Genomic DNA, 13,649 nt, shown 5'->3' with positions numbered 1-13,649 from the left:
TTCTCGACGTTTTAACTCTTTAACCCCACTCCGGGTGTTAATTTATCTTTGATCTTTTTGTAGAGTCGAGTGCTCAGGTACTCTTAATGAGGCAAAAAGTGATCTACCATACTCTCATGTAATCTGCCATACTCTTATTTGTTTTCATACTCTTCAACCCGATGGTTAAAGTCGAAAGTGCCCCTCTCTACTTGACCAATGAAAACCCTCTCTACTTGACCAATAAAAACGCTCATTTACTTGACCAATCAAAAAAAAGCGCGGTTTATCTCTCTCTCTCCTGTCCAGATGGATTTTCTCATTTTCTTAATTAGTTTTAATTTTTCTCTCTCCTCCCTAATTCGAGTCTCTCTCTCGACGGACGATTGACGAAGAAAGCGAATGAAAGCTAGAGCGATCATTGAGTGAGTTTCGATTGTAAAGGAGATTGCGGCTCGCTTGGGTGCTGAAATTGACANCCAACCCAGGTCAGATAAAGTTCAGGTAAAGCATTGTCTTTCTCTGTATCGAATGAATGAAGTCAATGCGGGTCGTTAGGTTGGGATTTTTAGACAGTAGATTTCGAATATATGGGTCTTTGTGTTGTCAATTGAGAGCTGTATGGTGTGTTTGTTATGGAATTGGATGATGAACAAGAAATGTCGCGAATCAAAACTGAAATCCGGAATGAAAAGGGTGAAACTAGTAGACTATAAAAGTGTAAATAGGTGAAACTTTACTGTTGTGAAAAAGTGTAAACAAGTATAAATTAATAGGACTATAATAGCAAAACTGTATAAGTAAGATTAACTTCAATTGTATATTTTTTATTTGTTACAACAGATGGGTTATTCTTCTACAAACATACACTTTGACTATGATGGACAATATGCGAAATCAGGAGATGATTATGAATGGATTCCAAGCGATGGTCGTTTGTATGGTATATCCTTTAAGACATCATCATTGGATGAGATCACTTATTCCTGTTTGAAGGAGAGGATATGCAAGAAGAAGAGGATAGATCCGTGTTTAAAGAGGATGAATCTGAGTTACATTCCACTGGTAGTAGAACCTAAGAGGCAATCATATATTTTGGATGATGAAGATGTGTATGTGTATCTGACATCAGTGGATAAAGAGGGAAGAAGAAGTATTTTGCATGTAGAGGTCATCGAAGAAATGGAGCAACAATCAGTAGTTGAGAAAGAAAGCTCATATGGTGGGAACTATAGTGAGCTTGCGAGTGGATTACCCGAAGTTGAAGGTAATCCGGGTGCACTCACTCTATTTCCTCGCATTGAAGAAGCAGAACTATATCTGCCGGGGGCTGAACGGGTGGAGAATGTTGTTATAAATGGAAAAGCCGAGGAAAGGGGCATTAATGTTGTTAATGGAGAAGCCGAGGAAAGGGGCATTAATGTTGTTAATGGAGAAGCCGAGGAAAGGGGCATTAATGTTGTTAATGGAGAAGCCGGGGAAGGGGGCGTGGACAGTGAGGGCGACGTGGATAAGTCTATGGGTGTTCGTCCTAGTTCGTACTATGTTGAGCTCCCACGTGTTGCAAAAGAAAAACCAGTGGTTAAAGAGTGGGAAGATGGTTTGGGTCTTCAGTTGTTTCAAGAATTTGAGAGTAAAGAAGCTGTGAAAGATATTATTGATAGAGCATCACAAGAGAACTGTTTCGGAATCAGTATTTGCAACTCGGACAGGGGTCGATATGTGGTAAAATGTCGGGGAGCAGATGAAGGTTGTAAATGGAGTGTGAGAGCAACAAAGATAGATAAATCTGAAGCGTTCTCGATTAGAACATACATGAATATGCATTCATGCTCTCGCGTAACTTCAAGTACTGGAAAGAAAAGGAAAGTTACACCAAGATGTGTTGCAGCTATAGTGCACAAGGATTATCCGGGACTATATGAGACACCAACAGCGAAAATCCTGGTCGGTCTGGTGCAAAGGAAACTGGGTGTGGAAGTGTCGTATACGACATGTTTGAGAGGAAAAAAACAAGCTGTTGCGGATATTCGTGGTGATCCGGAGAAGGGATATATAATATTGCCTGCTTATTTGTATATGTTAGAGAAGGTGAACCCGGATACAAAAACAAGTTTGGTAGTGGATAAAAACAACCGGTTCAGATACCTATTTGTTGCGTTGGGAGCCTCCATTGAAGGGTTTGAATACATGAGGAAAGTCATCACTGTGGATGCAACTTTCCTGAAGACTGTTGAAGGTGGTTGTTTAATTATTGCCACGGCTCAGGATCCAAACCTTCACCATTATCCAATAGCTTTTGATGTGGTTGATGGGGAGAAAAACAAAAGTTGGAAGTGGTTTTTCACGCTGCTGAAAACTGTTATACCGGATTCGACGGAATTGATGTTTGTTTCAGACAGAAATCCAAGTCTGATAAAAGCTGTTGGTGAAGTGTATCCGATGTCTAAACATGGGTATTGTATCTGGCATCTATCGCACAATGTGAAAGCTCATGTCAATCAAGGCAGGGACGAGGTTGCACTACAATTCCGAAAAGTTGCATGTCTTTATTCAGAGCATGAGTTTAAAAAGCAGTATGACGATTTTAGGGAGAGGTATCCATCGTGTGCTAGGTATCTTGATAAAAGTGTCGAAGTCAAACGGTGGGCGAAGTGTCATTTCCCCGGTGCTAGGTACAACATAGACACCTCTAATTGTGCGGAGTCTTTGAATGCGCTATTTGAAAAGGCGCGAATGATGTCTTTATTGCCTATGCTTGATACAGTTATTGATAAAATGTCTGAGTGGTTCAACAGACATAGGAAGGATGCAGCAGAAGGACCGTCATCTCGAAAATTGGTTCCTTTGGTGGAGAACAAATTGCATAAGAGAACACCGAAAGGTTCAAAACTTTCAGTGACTGTATTGAACAGTTTTCAGCTTGAATACAGTGTTATTGGAGAAGACGGGAAGACTTATTCTGTGGATTTGCAACAGAAGACGTGCAGTTGCAGGAAGTTTGATATAGATAAATACCCATGTAGACATGCAATAAGAGCTATCATTAAGTGTTTGGAGCATGATAAACCATTACAGTTGAGTGACATGTACGATTTCATCTCGAATTATTACTTCATTACAACATGGGCGAAAGCGTATCGAAGGACTATATATCCAGTCCCTCATATAACTCATTGGCTGGTTCCAAAAGAAGTCGCGGCGGTGAAGTGTCCTCTACCTCCAGACTACAAGAAAAAAAAGGAAGACATCAGGAAAAAAGGCATCCTTCGGCGGGAGAAAGTCGGCCCCGTCCCCGTCCCCGTCCTAATAAGTATATCCCGAATAGGGGTCTGGCTAGCTATTTCAACTGCTCGCAGGGTCCTGAAGGAACTGAAGGAGCTGAAGGAAATGAAGGAACTGAAGGAGCTGAAGGAGCTGAAGGAGCTGAAGGAGCTGAAGGAGCTGAAGGAGCTGAAGGAGCTGAGGGAACTGAGGGACCTGAGGGAACTGAAGGAACTGAAGTGTTATATGAATGTGAACCTTAGTGAAACCTGATTAAAGTGATTTCGTTTTATGATTGTAAAACTTGGTGAAACTTTCGTTATGTAACCTTTCGACTCTTCGTTAGTTGATGACTATGTTTTTAGCTATGTTTTTAGCTATGTTGAGAAATCCGAATACATCAATGTTAGCTATGTTTTTAGCTATGTTAGCTAACAATGTCACGATTTTGATACTTTACGAAATGTTAACAATGTTCTGTCGAATGGGAAGAGAATACATCATTGTTAGCTATGTTTTTTGTAAACACTACCTCGTGGGATTAGAAAAGATACATATGTCACAAAATCAAATTTTATCATGCATGAGCACATCTAAAACGTTGATAGAAAATAGAATATATCAGGTGTAACCATAAAATCAATCATCTAAGTACAGTAAAACCAACAAAATCGGAAAAATCAGAAAAGTAAAACTTTAAAGGTTTTTGTATAACTACAAACTAAGTGAAACTATAAGCACGAAAATCCTACACGAAAAAATTCCCGCCCATTTTTTCGAATTTTGACTTTCCACAAAATCGATGCGGAGGCGACGTAGAGGTGTATTAAAGCCATTATTTTTAATGTTTTCGCCATTTACCTCAGCCAATCTCTCTCTCTACTATTCAATCTCTCTCTAGATCTCTCTCTACAATCGGTCGCTCTTATTTCTAGATCTAGGTTACTCAAAATCATGACTCATCCAGACGAGGAGTATAGCCAGATGAAGGCTTTGAAGAGAGACATCAACATGCTTGGCTGCGTGGCGGATGCCGGGTGTGGGATTCCGACCAGATGCCCTTGTGGGGGGACAATCATCAACGAGGTGGCTCGGAACCTGAAGTATAAAACCGATTTTGATACTTTACCGGGGAGAAAATACTTCACTTGCAAAAATTATGAGGTAATTTATAGATAACGCCCAGATTTTTTATTGATACTTTCGGATTCTGATACATTCCCGTTTTACGTCTAGAATGATGGCTTCCATTTCCGTCAACCATGGGTCTTCGGAGTCCAGGAAGAGGTTGAAATGTTAAGGAAGCGCGTGGATGCGATGGCTGCAGAGATTGCTGAACTGAAGTATAATCTAACCCGTCAGAATCCCACCACTCCATGAGATGCGTCCGGTCCATGACATTAGTCTACTATCTGTTGTTGTTGTTTGCTTGAGATTATGTTCCCTTGTTGTTGTCTGATTTACCAAGACTCTTCGGATTTACTTAAGTTACACTAAGTTGCAAGTGAAACTTACTAAAGTTTCCCTATTCTCCCTCCTTCCTTCACGATCTACGAAATATCATAAATTCACGAAGTTACACTAAGTTGCAAGTGAAACTTACTAAAACTAAAGTTTCCCTATTCTCCCTCCTTCACGATCTACGAAATATCATAAATTCACGAAGTTACACTAAGTTGCAAGTGAAACTTACTAAAGTTTCCCTATTCTCCCAATATATAACATAAGTCTTAAATACCAGTCTTCAACATCAAACAAGAAAGTCACGGGAATTTAAAAGTCATACAGACCGAATAATTCGAGTTCATCCACATTAAAACAACCACATACTGGGAATTCACTCCGTCTTCTTACCTACTTTTTTTTTGTCTTCGGCTTCTTCTTAGCCGCCGCCTTCTTCTTACCTGCTGTCTTCTTCTTACCTGCTGCCTTAGCTGCTGCCTTCTTCTTAGCTGCTGCCTTCTTCTTACCTGCTGCCTTAGCTGCTGCCTCCTTCTCAGCTTCTGTCTCCTTCGCTGCTGCCTTGCTTCTTAGCTGAATGGGACTCCTCACAGTTTCACCAACCAACTTAACCTTTTTCACAGGAACTGTTTCTTTCCCATCATCTTTTCTCGACCTCTTTTTTTTCGTGTTTACAGACATTAATTTTTTTTCGACCTCCGCAGCATGTGCATACATCTCCGCATCATCATCATCCAAGTCAACATCACCATATTCCCTCTGTACATCCTTTGAAATTTCGAGAATGGCATCTTCAACATTATTGTCCTCTTCCTCCGGCTCGTTATTGTCACCACCATCCTCTTCCTCCGGCTCGTTATTGTCACCACCATCCTCTTCCTCCGGCTCGTTATTGTCACTACCATCCTCTTCTTCCGACTCACCATCACCATCATCTTGGACCGCCGGATTGTCACTTCCGGGAACACTCAACCTAAGACTTTTCACTTCCTCTTCTAGCAGACCTAGCTGCGTAGACAATAAAGTGACTTTTTCATTCACTCCCTTCATAGCATCTCGAACTGCATCTCTGACTGCATTCATAAGCCGACCTTCCATAGCTTTTAAAGCCTCAGCTCCAGGAGTAGTTCCACTAACCTCCACCGAATCAGCATTAGCCTGACCAGATTGTGCATTATTCGATGGTCCTCCGATAGGATTGGTGGGACCTTCAATCTGACCTGTGCGAGACTCTAAATCCATGCGGAACTGTTCTTCAAAGAAAACTTGTTTCTTCCCTTTCCGTATTATCTTCGTCCAACCATCAACTGCTGCATCATCGGCGTCATCGGCCCAACAACTCTCCTTGTCCATTCCTATGGTTTCCAGAAGTTCCTCCTCAGCTGCTGTTGCTACCAAGATACTCTCAATATCCTGTGGTAAAAACACAAAAATACTAATTACCTTAGTTTCACCAAGTTTTCATAAGTCTCATAAGTCCCTTCTCCTCAATTCGACTCCACATAAAACATCAATTACCTTTGTATTATTACCAAGTTTATCGTTCACAGCTTTCAGACTGAATTCCTTGGTTCCACTTTTCCGATTGTACTGCATCTTGCACATCCGCGGGCAACTACTATTTGCACCATTCACATCTTCTCGGAAATGGTTCCTCAAGCTTGGAATTGCCTCAAAGGCCAACAACTACCAACACACAACAAAAAGACATTAACATCAATTAAACAACTATGTTGAAGAGAGCTTGAGAATACCTCCAGAGGGATAGGAAAGCTTGTAAAAACCCAACTCGTCGGCGCAAGCCCGTCGCATTTTTCCAAAAAGGTAGAGACATCCTTCAAGTTATGTTCGAATGCATACCGCCCCCAAGGGAACGTTACACACGCATCTAGGTCATCAACAACACTCAGGAAGAAACTGTCCACAGGTGATGCTCCCTCACCACTCTTTCGGCCTCCGACAAGGATGCTGGCTAAGAAGAACAGAACGGCCATCTTCTTACGATCCTCAGATGGCTTTGATTTCATCGCCAACATCTGCTTCTCCAGGTCAGCGTATGTTACCCTTTTTCCTCCAAAATACTTGTTCATGAATGTTGTACCACCCAACCTCTCATGGTTGGGGGGATACTCATGGCAGTATAGTCCAGAAATGAGTCCTAATTCTCTGAGAGAATATCGGATTGCGACGCCATTAACGACAAACCATAACTCATGCTTCTTCGCAACACAAGCTGATCGCAAAACGAGAACCCACATTCCCATCCACTTCTGCTTTCGGTTTTTAATATGGAAGAAATGCTGGAATTGTGGGTGCTCTATGAACCATTCCACCTCCTTCGCTTTCAGGATCGTTTGAATAGTTCTTATCGCCGAGTCAATGTAACATTTTCCTGAAAGCTTTAAAGACTTTTGATATTGGCTTGAAGGAAAGTGTAGTTTCGGTAGCATGCCCTTTTCTTCGTCATCTACAACCTGCACTCAAGTGAGAACCGGATCACGTACGACATCTTACAACCATCAACATATAGTTTCACAAACTTCGACTTAGTTCATCAATCACTACCTCTAAATTCCACTTAGTTTTCCACACTTATCTAATCTTTCAAATCATCTATGTAAAAGTTTTCAATTTCAATACTTACCGAATCATCTGCATGCGACTCAGTTTCATGATGTCGTCCAAATAGAATTATCTCCCTTTCATCAGCTTCTTCGTCGTTTCTTCGGGGCTCTATTTCGTCTCCGACTTCCTTCTCTTTTTCTCCTTCGTCTCCGACTTCCTTCTCTTCATCTCCTTCGTCCCCGGCTTCCTTCTCTTTTTCTCCTTCGTCTACGACTTCCTTCTCTTTTTCTCCTTCGTCTACTTCTCTTGATTCCTCCCCTTCATTTTTCTTACTTGATTCTTCCTCTTCCCCTTTTCCATTTCCACTGACATTGTCTTCGCTTTCATTTGCATCTCTGGGACTTTGGTCGGTTCCTGGGAGGCCGACAGGTTTCTCGATAATCCTTGGGTTTGCTTCATCTCCTACTACACTACTCGAGCCGTCTTCTTTTGCCTTCGTAACGTCTGGATTCATCATGATTTGTGTTTTTGATTGTCGATTGAGGATTCGAATTGAGTAGGGTTTTCAGATAAGTCGAATTGAGTTACTTTTAGTGAGAGACGGTGTCTTTTCAATCAACCAATACTAGATCTTGACCCGCCCGACCGGGCGGGTATTTATTTTATGTTTTTTAATTTTATTTTAATATTAAATGATGTTTTATAATATTTAAATATAAATTTAAATTGGAATTTTTTTTTTTATAATAAAAATTAAAATTAATTTTTTTGATATAAATTTTAAACTTTCTAATTAAAATAATATACAGGTGGGTCATAATTTTTTCCAATTCAAACATCTTTGCATCCCTCAAAAACAAAGAAAATAAATTTATAAATACATAAAATATATAACCATATTTGGAACTACAATTTCTATTAAAATAAATTTGTTGAAGAAAAATAATGTTGCGCTATTTTTGTTTATTTTTAGAGCTTGACCCGTGATATTATAAATATTTCTTTCACTTTAATTTTTTTCTCTGTACTAATAGTATACTATATATATATTTGTAAATTAAAATGTATTACATAATTGTTAATATAACATTTTAAAACATAACGATTTTATTTATTACTTTAAAATAATTATATTTTGTGATTTAATAGTTTATTATATCACAGTGTATCATATAAACAAATCCTATATTTATAACTAATTGGACTTATATATGGAAGTATTATGCTAATAATATATGAAACAAAATATTTTATATATTATTTATATGTTATATAAATTGATAATGATGTGTGAATTTTTATTTTATTATTTATTACTAATAAATATTAAAAATATTTAATATGTCAATGCGAAATATATTAGGAAATATATTTTGGTTAAGATTTTATTAAGAAAATCTATTATTTAAATTAGTAAACAACATTAAATGCTTAAATATATTATTTAAATTAGGAAAATGCAATCATACTTAGATATAACTTCATTTAATACCTCAGTGGCATGATAATGTAAATATAGTGAAAAAATAAGGGTTAATCTAATTTTGTACTTCTGTTTTAATAAAATAGATGGGGAGAGAGGGGAAACGTATTAGGGAATTCAATTTCTGGAAGTGGATATCCGATTTGTTTGGGTCGGTTCTGGGCCCGGATTTGGATAGTCCTAGGTAGAGTTGTAATTATTGAAGTTTCTCTTGGTTTCGTTGTCTTTTTATAAATTTTCGTGTAAAAATAAAGATAAATGATTTTCTAAATCCGGGCAGTTTCGGGCAGGAGTATCTCAGCTCTTTTTTTTCCGGGCAGGAGTACCTGAGCGTTTGATTCCTTTTTGTAAACAATTTATCACCAATCTTACTCGGTAAAAAAAAAAAAGGAAACCAAAGGGTAAAACTGGAAAATCCTAAATTGAATAGAAAAGCAATTTCATAAGAGAAAACCCTAATCACGACCGCAGAGATAAAAAAGGGGGGACTATATAAATACCCGTTCTATTCTCTTCCTACCTCTACCAATTGGTTTTTGCACACTTTCTCTCTCTAAAGCTCTCTTCGTTTTTATCTCTCTTCCTATTCGGGTTTCAGATCCGAGTTCGGAAGATTACAAAAGTACTCGAAAGTCTTTCACTTTTGCTCTTAAAGCTCTCACCTCTCTCTCTCCGACACAACTCGAAACTCAAGGTTCGGACATATCTCTTTCTCTTTTTTGTTCATTCTACTTTTCTCTGTGTTCGGTTTGGATCTTATCTGATTGACTGTCTATGCGATTGATTTTTAGGTCGAATTAATATTTTTTTTCTTTCAATTTGATCTGTAAAACTCTGTGATGGCTTATCGTTACAGGGATGTATCAATTAGTGGCTTGATTTGATTGATAATAACAGAGTTTAGATATTAAAATAATTAACGTCGTTATTTATATGGAGAGACGTATTATTTGAATGGTATCTATAATATTGGATGAACCATTAGCTTTGTTCCTCTCCTTGACATTAATTTATAATTCAGATATTAATGCTTGCTTTCCCCTCTATATGGAACTTCAAGTTTGGCTATTCTGTTACATTCTTAGTTTTAATCTAATTATATGATTAGCAGAGTTTCAATATTAATAAGACTAAACCCTATATTCATTAGCTAGCTTTTTCAACACATAAGTTATTATATCTGTTTGGAGAGAGATCTATAATTTAGATGGTATCTATGATAATGGATGAACCATAAGCTTGCTTCTCTCCTGACATTATATTGTTATTCAGATATTAATGCTTGCTTTCCTTTCTTTAATGGAATTTCAAGTTTGGCTATTCTGTTACATTGATGCTTCTTTTTTTTACTTTCTAATTGTTATATACTTTTATATGGAGAGATAAACATAATTTGTATGGTATTTATGATATTGGATGAACCATAGTCTTTGTTTCTCTCCTTACATTATACTATTCAGATATTAATGCTTGTTTTCCTCTCTACATGGAACTTCAAGTTTGGCTATTCTGTTACATTCAGAATTTAATGTGTTTTGTTTAAGCTATTTTCTTTTTGGTGCTTTATATCTAAAGCTGATATCTTTTGTTTTTGTGTTTGTTATAGTCATGGCAGGATCAGCACCAGAAGGAACACAGTTTGATACTCGTCAGTTTGACCAGAAGCTCAATGATGTGTAAGTCTTTAAGATCTGTACTTTTAGTAATACTTGTCCCCCTCTCGTGTGATTTTTGCTAATTGTTGTTTCTATTTTGGGTGCAGCCTCGAGGGACAAGATGAGTTCTTCACCTCGTATGATGAGGTCCATGAGAGCTTTGATGCCATGGGTCTTCAAGAGAACCTTCTTAGGGGTATCTATGCCTATGGTATGTCAAGAAGATGAATCTTAGTCACATCTTTTTGTCTTTTCTTGTTAGCTTTATCTAATGTATTGATTTTTATAGGTTTTGAGAAGCCCTCTGCTATTCAGCAAAGAGGGATCGTACCCTTTTGCAACGGTCTCGATGTGATCCAGCAGGCACAGTCTGGAACCGGCAAAACCGCCACTTTCTGCTCTGGTGTCTTGCAGCAGCTCGACTTCACCCTCGTCCAGTGCCAGGCTCTCGTCTTGGCTCCCACCAGGGAGCTCGCTCAGCAGATTGAGAAGGTCATGCGTGCGCTCGGTGACTACCTTGGCGTCAAGGTCCACGCCTGTGTCGGTGGAACCAGTGTCCGCGAGGATCAGCGCATCCTCCAAGCTGGTGTTCATGTCGTCGTTGGAACTCCTGGTCGTGTGTTCGACATGCTCCGAAGACAGTCACTTCGCTCTGACTCCATCAAGATGTTTGTCCTTGACGAAGCTGATGAGATGCTCTCCCGTGGTTTCAAGGACCAGATCTACGACATCTTCCAGCTTCTCCCACCGAAGATTCAGGTCGGAGTGTTCTCAGCTACAATGCCACCGGAAGCTCTCGAGATCACGAGGAAGTTCATGAGCAAACCGGTGAGAATCTTGGTGAAGCGTGACGAGCTGACTCTTGAAGGTATCAAGCAGTTCTACGTGAACGTGGAGAAGGAAGACTGGAAGCTGGAGACTCTCTGTGATCTCTACGAGACCTTAGCTATCACTCAGAGTGTCATCTTCGTCAACACACGTCGCAAGGTGGACTGGCTCACTGACAAAATGAGGAGCCGTGACCATACCGTCTCAGCTACTCACGGAGACATGGACCAGAACACTAGAGACATCATCATGAGAGAGTTCAGGTCTGGTTCGTCGCGTGTTCTCATCACGACCGATCTCTTGGCTCGTGGTATCGATGTGCAGCAAGTGTCTCTGGTCATCAACTTTGACCTGCCGACTCAGCCTGAGAACTACCTTCACCGTATCGGTAGAAGTGGAAGGTTTGGGAGGAAAGGTGTGGCGATTAACTTTGTGACGAAGGATGATGAGAGGATGCTTTTTGATATCCAGAAGTTCTACAATGTTGTCGTTGAGGAGCTTCCATCAAACGTAGCCGATCTTCTTTGAAGAAGGAAGAAGGAAGAAGAAAGGAAAGGTTGCTTGGTTTGCAAGTTTCTTATTTGATTTTTGACCTATCTCTCTCTCTCTTTCTGAATTATCTCGAGACCAGTTTTTTTCTTTTTTTCTAGTATTCAACCAACTCTTTCGAACATATGTTGTTTCTTCTGACCATGTTTCTTTTTAATCTCATGCAATGTTTATCTAATTTTCTAGTTACGATGCTCAAATAATTCGTGAATGTTACAAGGTATATGGAATTAGAAAGAAAACCTTCGACATAGTTAATGGGGGATATAAACATTGGAAAAACTATATTTACATTTATAATTTTGAATAATAACTTTTTCCTTTTGAAAAATAATTTACATTTATAATTTTGAATAATAACTTTTTCCTTTTGAAAAAGAATTTTGAATAACAACTATAATGATTGAAAATGAACTTCAAATTTTAAATATTTGAAAATCAAAAATCTTGGTATCATATAATTTTAGAAAAGTTTTGAATAGAGGGACAATTCTATAAATTTTAGTTTAAAATTTCAAAAATCCTTTTTAAATGTTTTATAATTATTCTTATATGAGAATATTACATTTGATTCCATATAAGATAATTTTACCTGTATTATGAAGATTCATAACTTTTTTTTTTGCGTTATTTTGCAGATTTCCTATAATTTATTTATTAATTTGCATAATCCTGCTTTCAGTAAGACTAGAAACTCAGACTTTCTAGTGTAGTAGCATTAAAATTTTTTTAGTCAAACCACCGAAATAAAGTGATTTTCACCTTAAAAAATATATTATGACTGATAAAAATTTCAAGATTAATAACGAAAAATTACTTTCTATTTTGCGCATTATCTTTTCTGCCATTTTATTTTACTTAGATGTAAATTTGTTACAAAATTTCCATAATTTAGTCAAATCACTATTCATTTTCTCACAAAGTTATCTTTGAGCTTGAAATATCTCAGACTACTCTGACATGCTCGAGCTGCTATGGAAGGTAAAATTTTAGTCTAATACATCCAACAAAGCGTGAGTCCTCAAACTTTTGAATCGATTTGAACATGACCAGTTGATATTAAGCTTCTAACGTTTGAAGGGAAGTCTGTGGAGGAAGCTATTTTCTTTGACGTTTTGGCATCTCCTTTATTCTGTGGAATAGACTCCAAGCTCTGTTTAGCCATTGGCTATTCACTTACTCCGTTGTTGGGCTGTGTGGTTTCTTGATTGGGTCTTCGATATAAGATCGACAGTTCTCAACCACATTAGAGTTAAAGATAACGCCTTGTGCATCATTAATTTCCCCAAACATGATCCCATGAGAGTCATTATTGCCATAACATGACTCTCATGGTCCCATGATAGAAATGTTAATTTCACTTTCACTGCTTCAAGCTTGGTACGAAGAGAGGAAGATGACTTAAATAGGACACAATAAGCAAATTTTGATAAACTGATATTCCACTCCTGAAGCAAATAGAGATATCTGTCAGGATTATCTATGTAACCATAGAAATATAAGGGATGTTGGTTAGAATATTATAGTGGCGGGAGTAGGCTCGACTTTTGAGATATCATCTCTTTTAAATAACTCAATGCTCAGAATGAATCTTTAACGCTACAAAGATACTGACAATAGTATTGTAAGTGATTTATCTGGAGTTATACTTATACCTTCGGAAGCCATGTCCCACTTCTATTTCCTGGGCAATGCAAAGTCTTCCAATAATCACTGAGTATGTGAAATTGGTTGGTGGGTTTCTTTTTTTGTTGTCGACACCTGCACAATTGATCTACAGTTTCAGTGTCTCCACAGTTAGCATCTGCATTAATCAAACTTATATCAGCTATATTCAAAGTCTTGCAATACCTGTCAATCAAAGA

General features: G+C 38.2%; 2 protein-coding genes and 3 non-coding genes across 5 annotated transcripts; 4 read left to right on the top strand and 1 right to left on the bottom strand.

Annotated features, from left to right (window-relative positions):
- Positions 1-5,097: 5,097 nt before the first annotated feature.
- LOC130506040 (uncharacterized protein At3g43530-like) lies at positions 5,098-7,783 on the bottom strand. Its single transcript, XM_057000650.1, has 4 exons — positions 7,544-7,783; positions 6,459-7,178; positions 6,223-6,390; positions 5,098-6,117 (listed from the first exon to the last, which is right to left on the bottom strand). Exons 1-4 carry the CDS (start codon positions 7,781-7,783, stop codon positions 5,098-5,100), a joined length of 2,148 nt encoding a protein of 715 aa, XP_056856630.1.
- Positions 7,784-9,268: 1,485 nt separating this feature from the next.
- Positions 9,269-11,969, top strand: LOC130506039 (eukaryotic initiation factor 4A-1-like). Its single transcript, XM_057000649.1, has 4 exons — positions 9,269-9,446; positions 10,359-10,428; positions 10,515-10,618; positions 10,697-11,969. The coding sequence occupies exons 2-4, from the start codon at positions 10,361-10,363 to the stop codon at positions 11,761-11,763; spliced, it is 1,239 nt and encodes a 412-aa protein (XP_056856629.1). The 5' UTR covers positions 9,269-9,446; positions 10,359-10,360; the 3' UTR covers positions 11,764-11,969.
- LOC130506042 (small nucleolar RNA snoR98) lies at positions 9,717-9,833 on the top strand. The gene has a single exon (XR_008941880.1). It is a non-coding gene; the product is annotated as a small nucleolar RNA snoR98 (small nucleolar RNA).
- Positions 9,971-10,085, top strand: LOC130506043 (small nucleolar RNA snoR98). The gene has a single exon (XR_008941881.1). It is a non-coding gene; the product is annotated as a small nucleolar RNA snoR98 (small nucleolar RNA).
- LOC130506041 (small nucleolar RNA snoR98) lies at positions 10,161-10,272 on the top strand. The gene has a single exon (XR_008941879.1). It is a non-coding gene; the product is annotated as a small nucleolar RNA snoR98 (small nucleolar RNA).
- Positions 11,970-13,649: the final 1,680 nt, after the last annotated feature.

This window comes from Raphanus sativus, unplaced genomic scaffold (genome assembly GCF_000801105.2).
Source record: "Raphanus sativus cultivar WK10039 unplaced genomic scaffold, ASM80110v3 Scaffold2827, whole genome shotgun sequence".
NCBI lineage: Eukaryota > Viridiplantae > Streptophyta > Magnoliopsida > Brassicales > Brassicaceae > Raphanus > Raphanus sativus.
This window is presented reverse-complemented; position numbering and strand designations above follow the sequence as displayed.

Bases quoted from the DNA above. Each gene is read 5' to 3' on its own strand.
- LOC130506040 (XM_057000650.1), bottom strand. From the start codon at position 7,783: ATGAATCCAGACGTTACGAAGGCAAAAGAAGACGGCTCGAGTAGTGTA. The intron at 7,179-7,543 runs GTCGTAGACGAA...ACTTGAGTGCAG, and splicing joins AAGGAGAAAAAGAGAAGGAA to GTTGTAGATGACGAAGAAAA. The intron at 6,391-6,458 runs GTATTCTCAAGC...GTGTGTTGGTAG, and splicing joins GCTTTCCTATCCCTCTGGAG to TTGTTGGCCTTTGAGGCAAT.
- LOC130506039 (XM_057000649.1), top strand. From the start codon at position 10,361: ATGGCAGGATCAGCACCAGAAGGAACACAGTTTGATACTCGTCAGTTT. The intron at 10,429-10,514 runs GTAAGTCTTTAA...TTTTGGGTGCAG, and splicing joins GACCAGAAGCTCAATGATGT to CCTCGAGGGACAAGATGAGT. The intron at 10,619-10,696 runs GTATGTCAAGAA...TGATTTTTATAG, and splicing joins TAGGGGTATCTATGCCTATG to GTTTTGAGAAGCCCTCTGCT.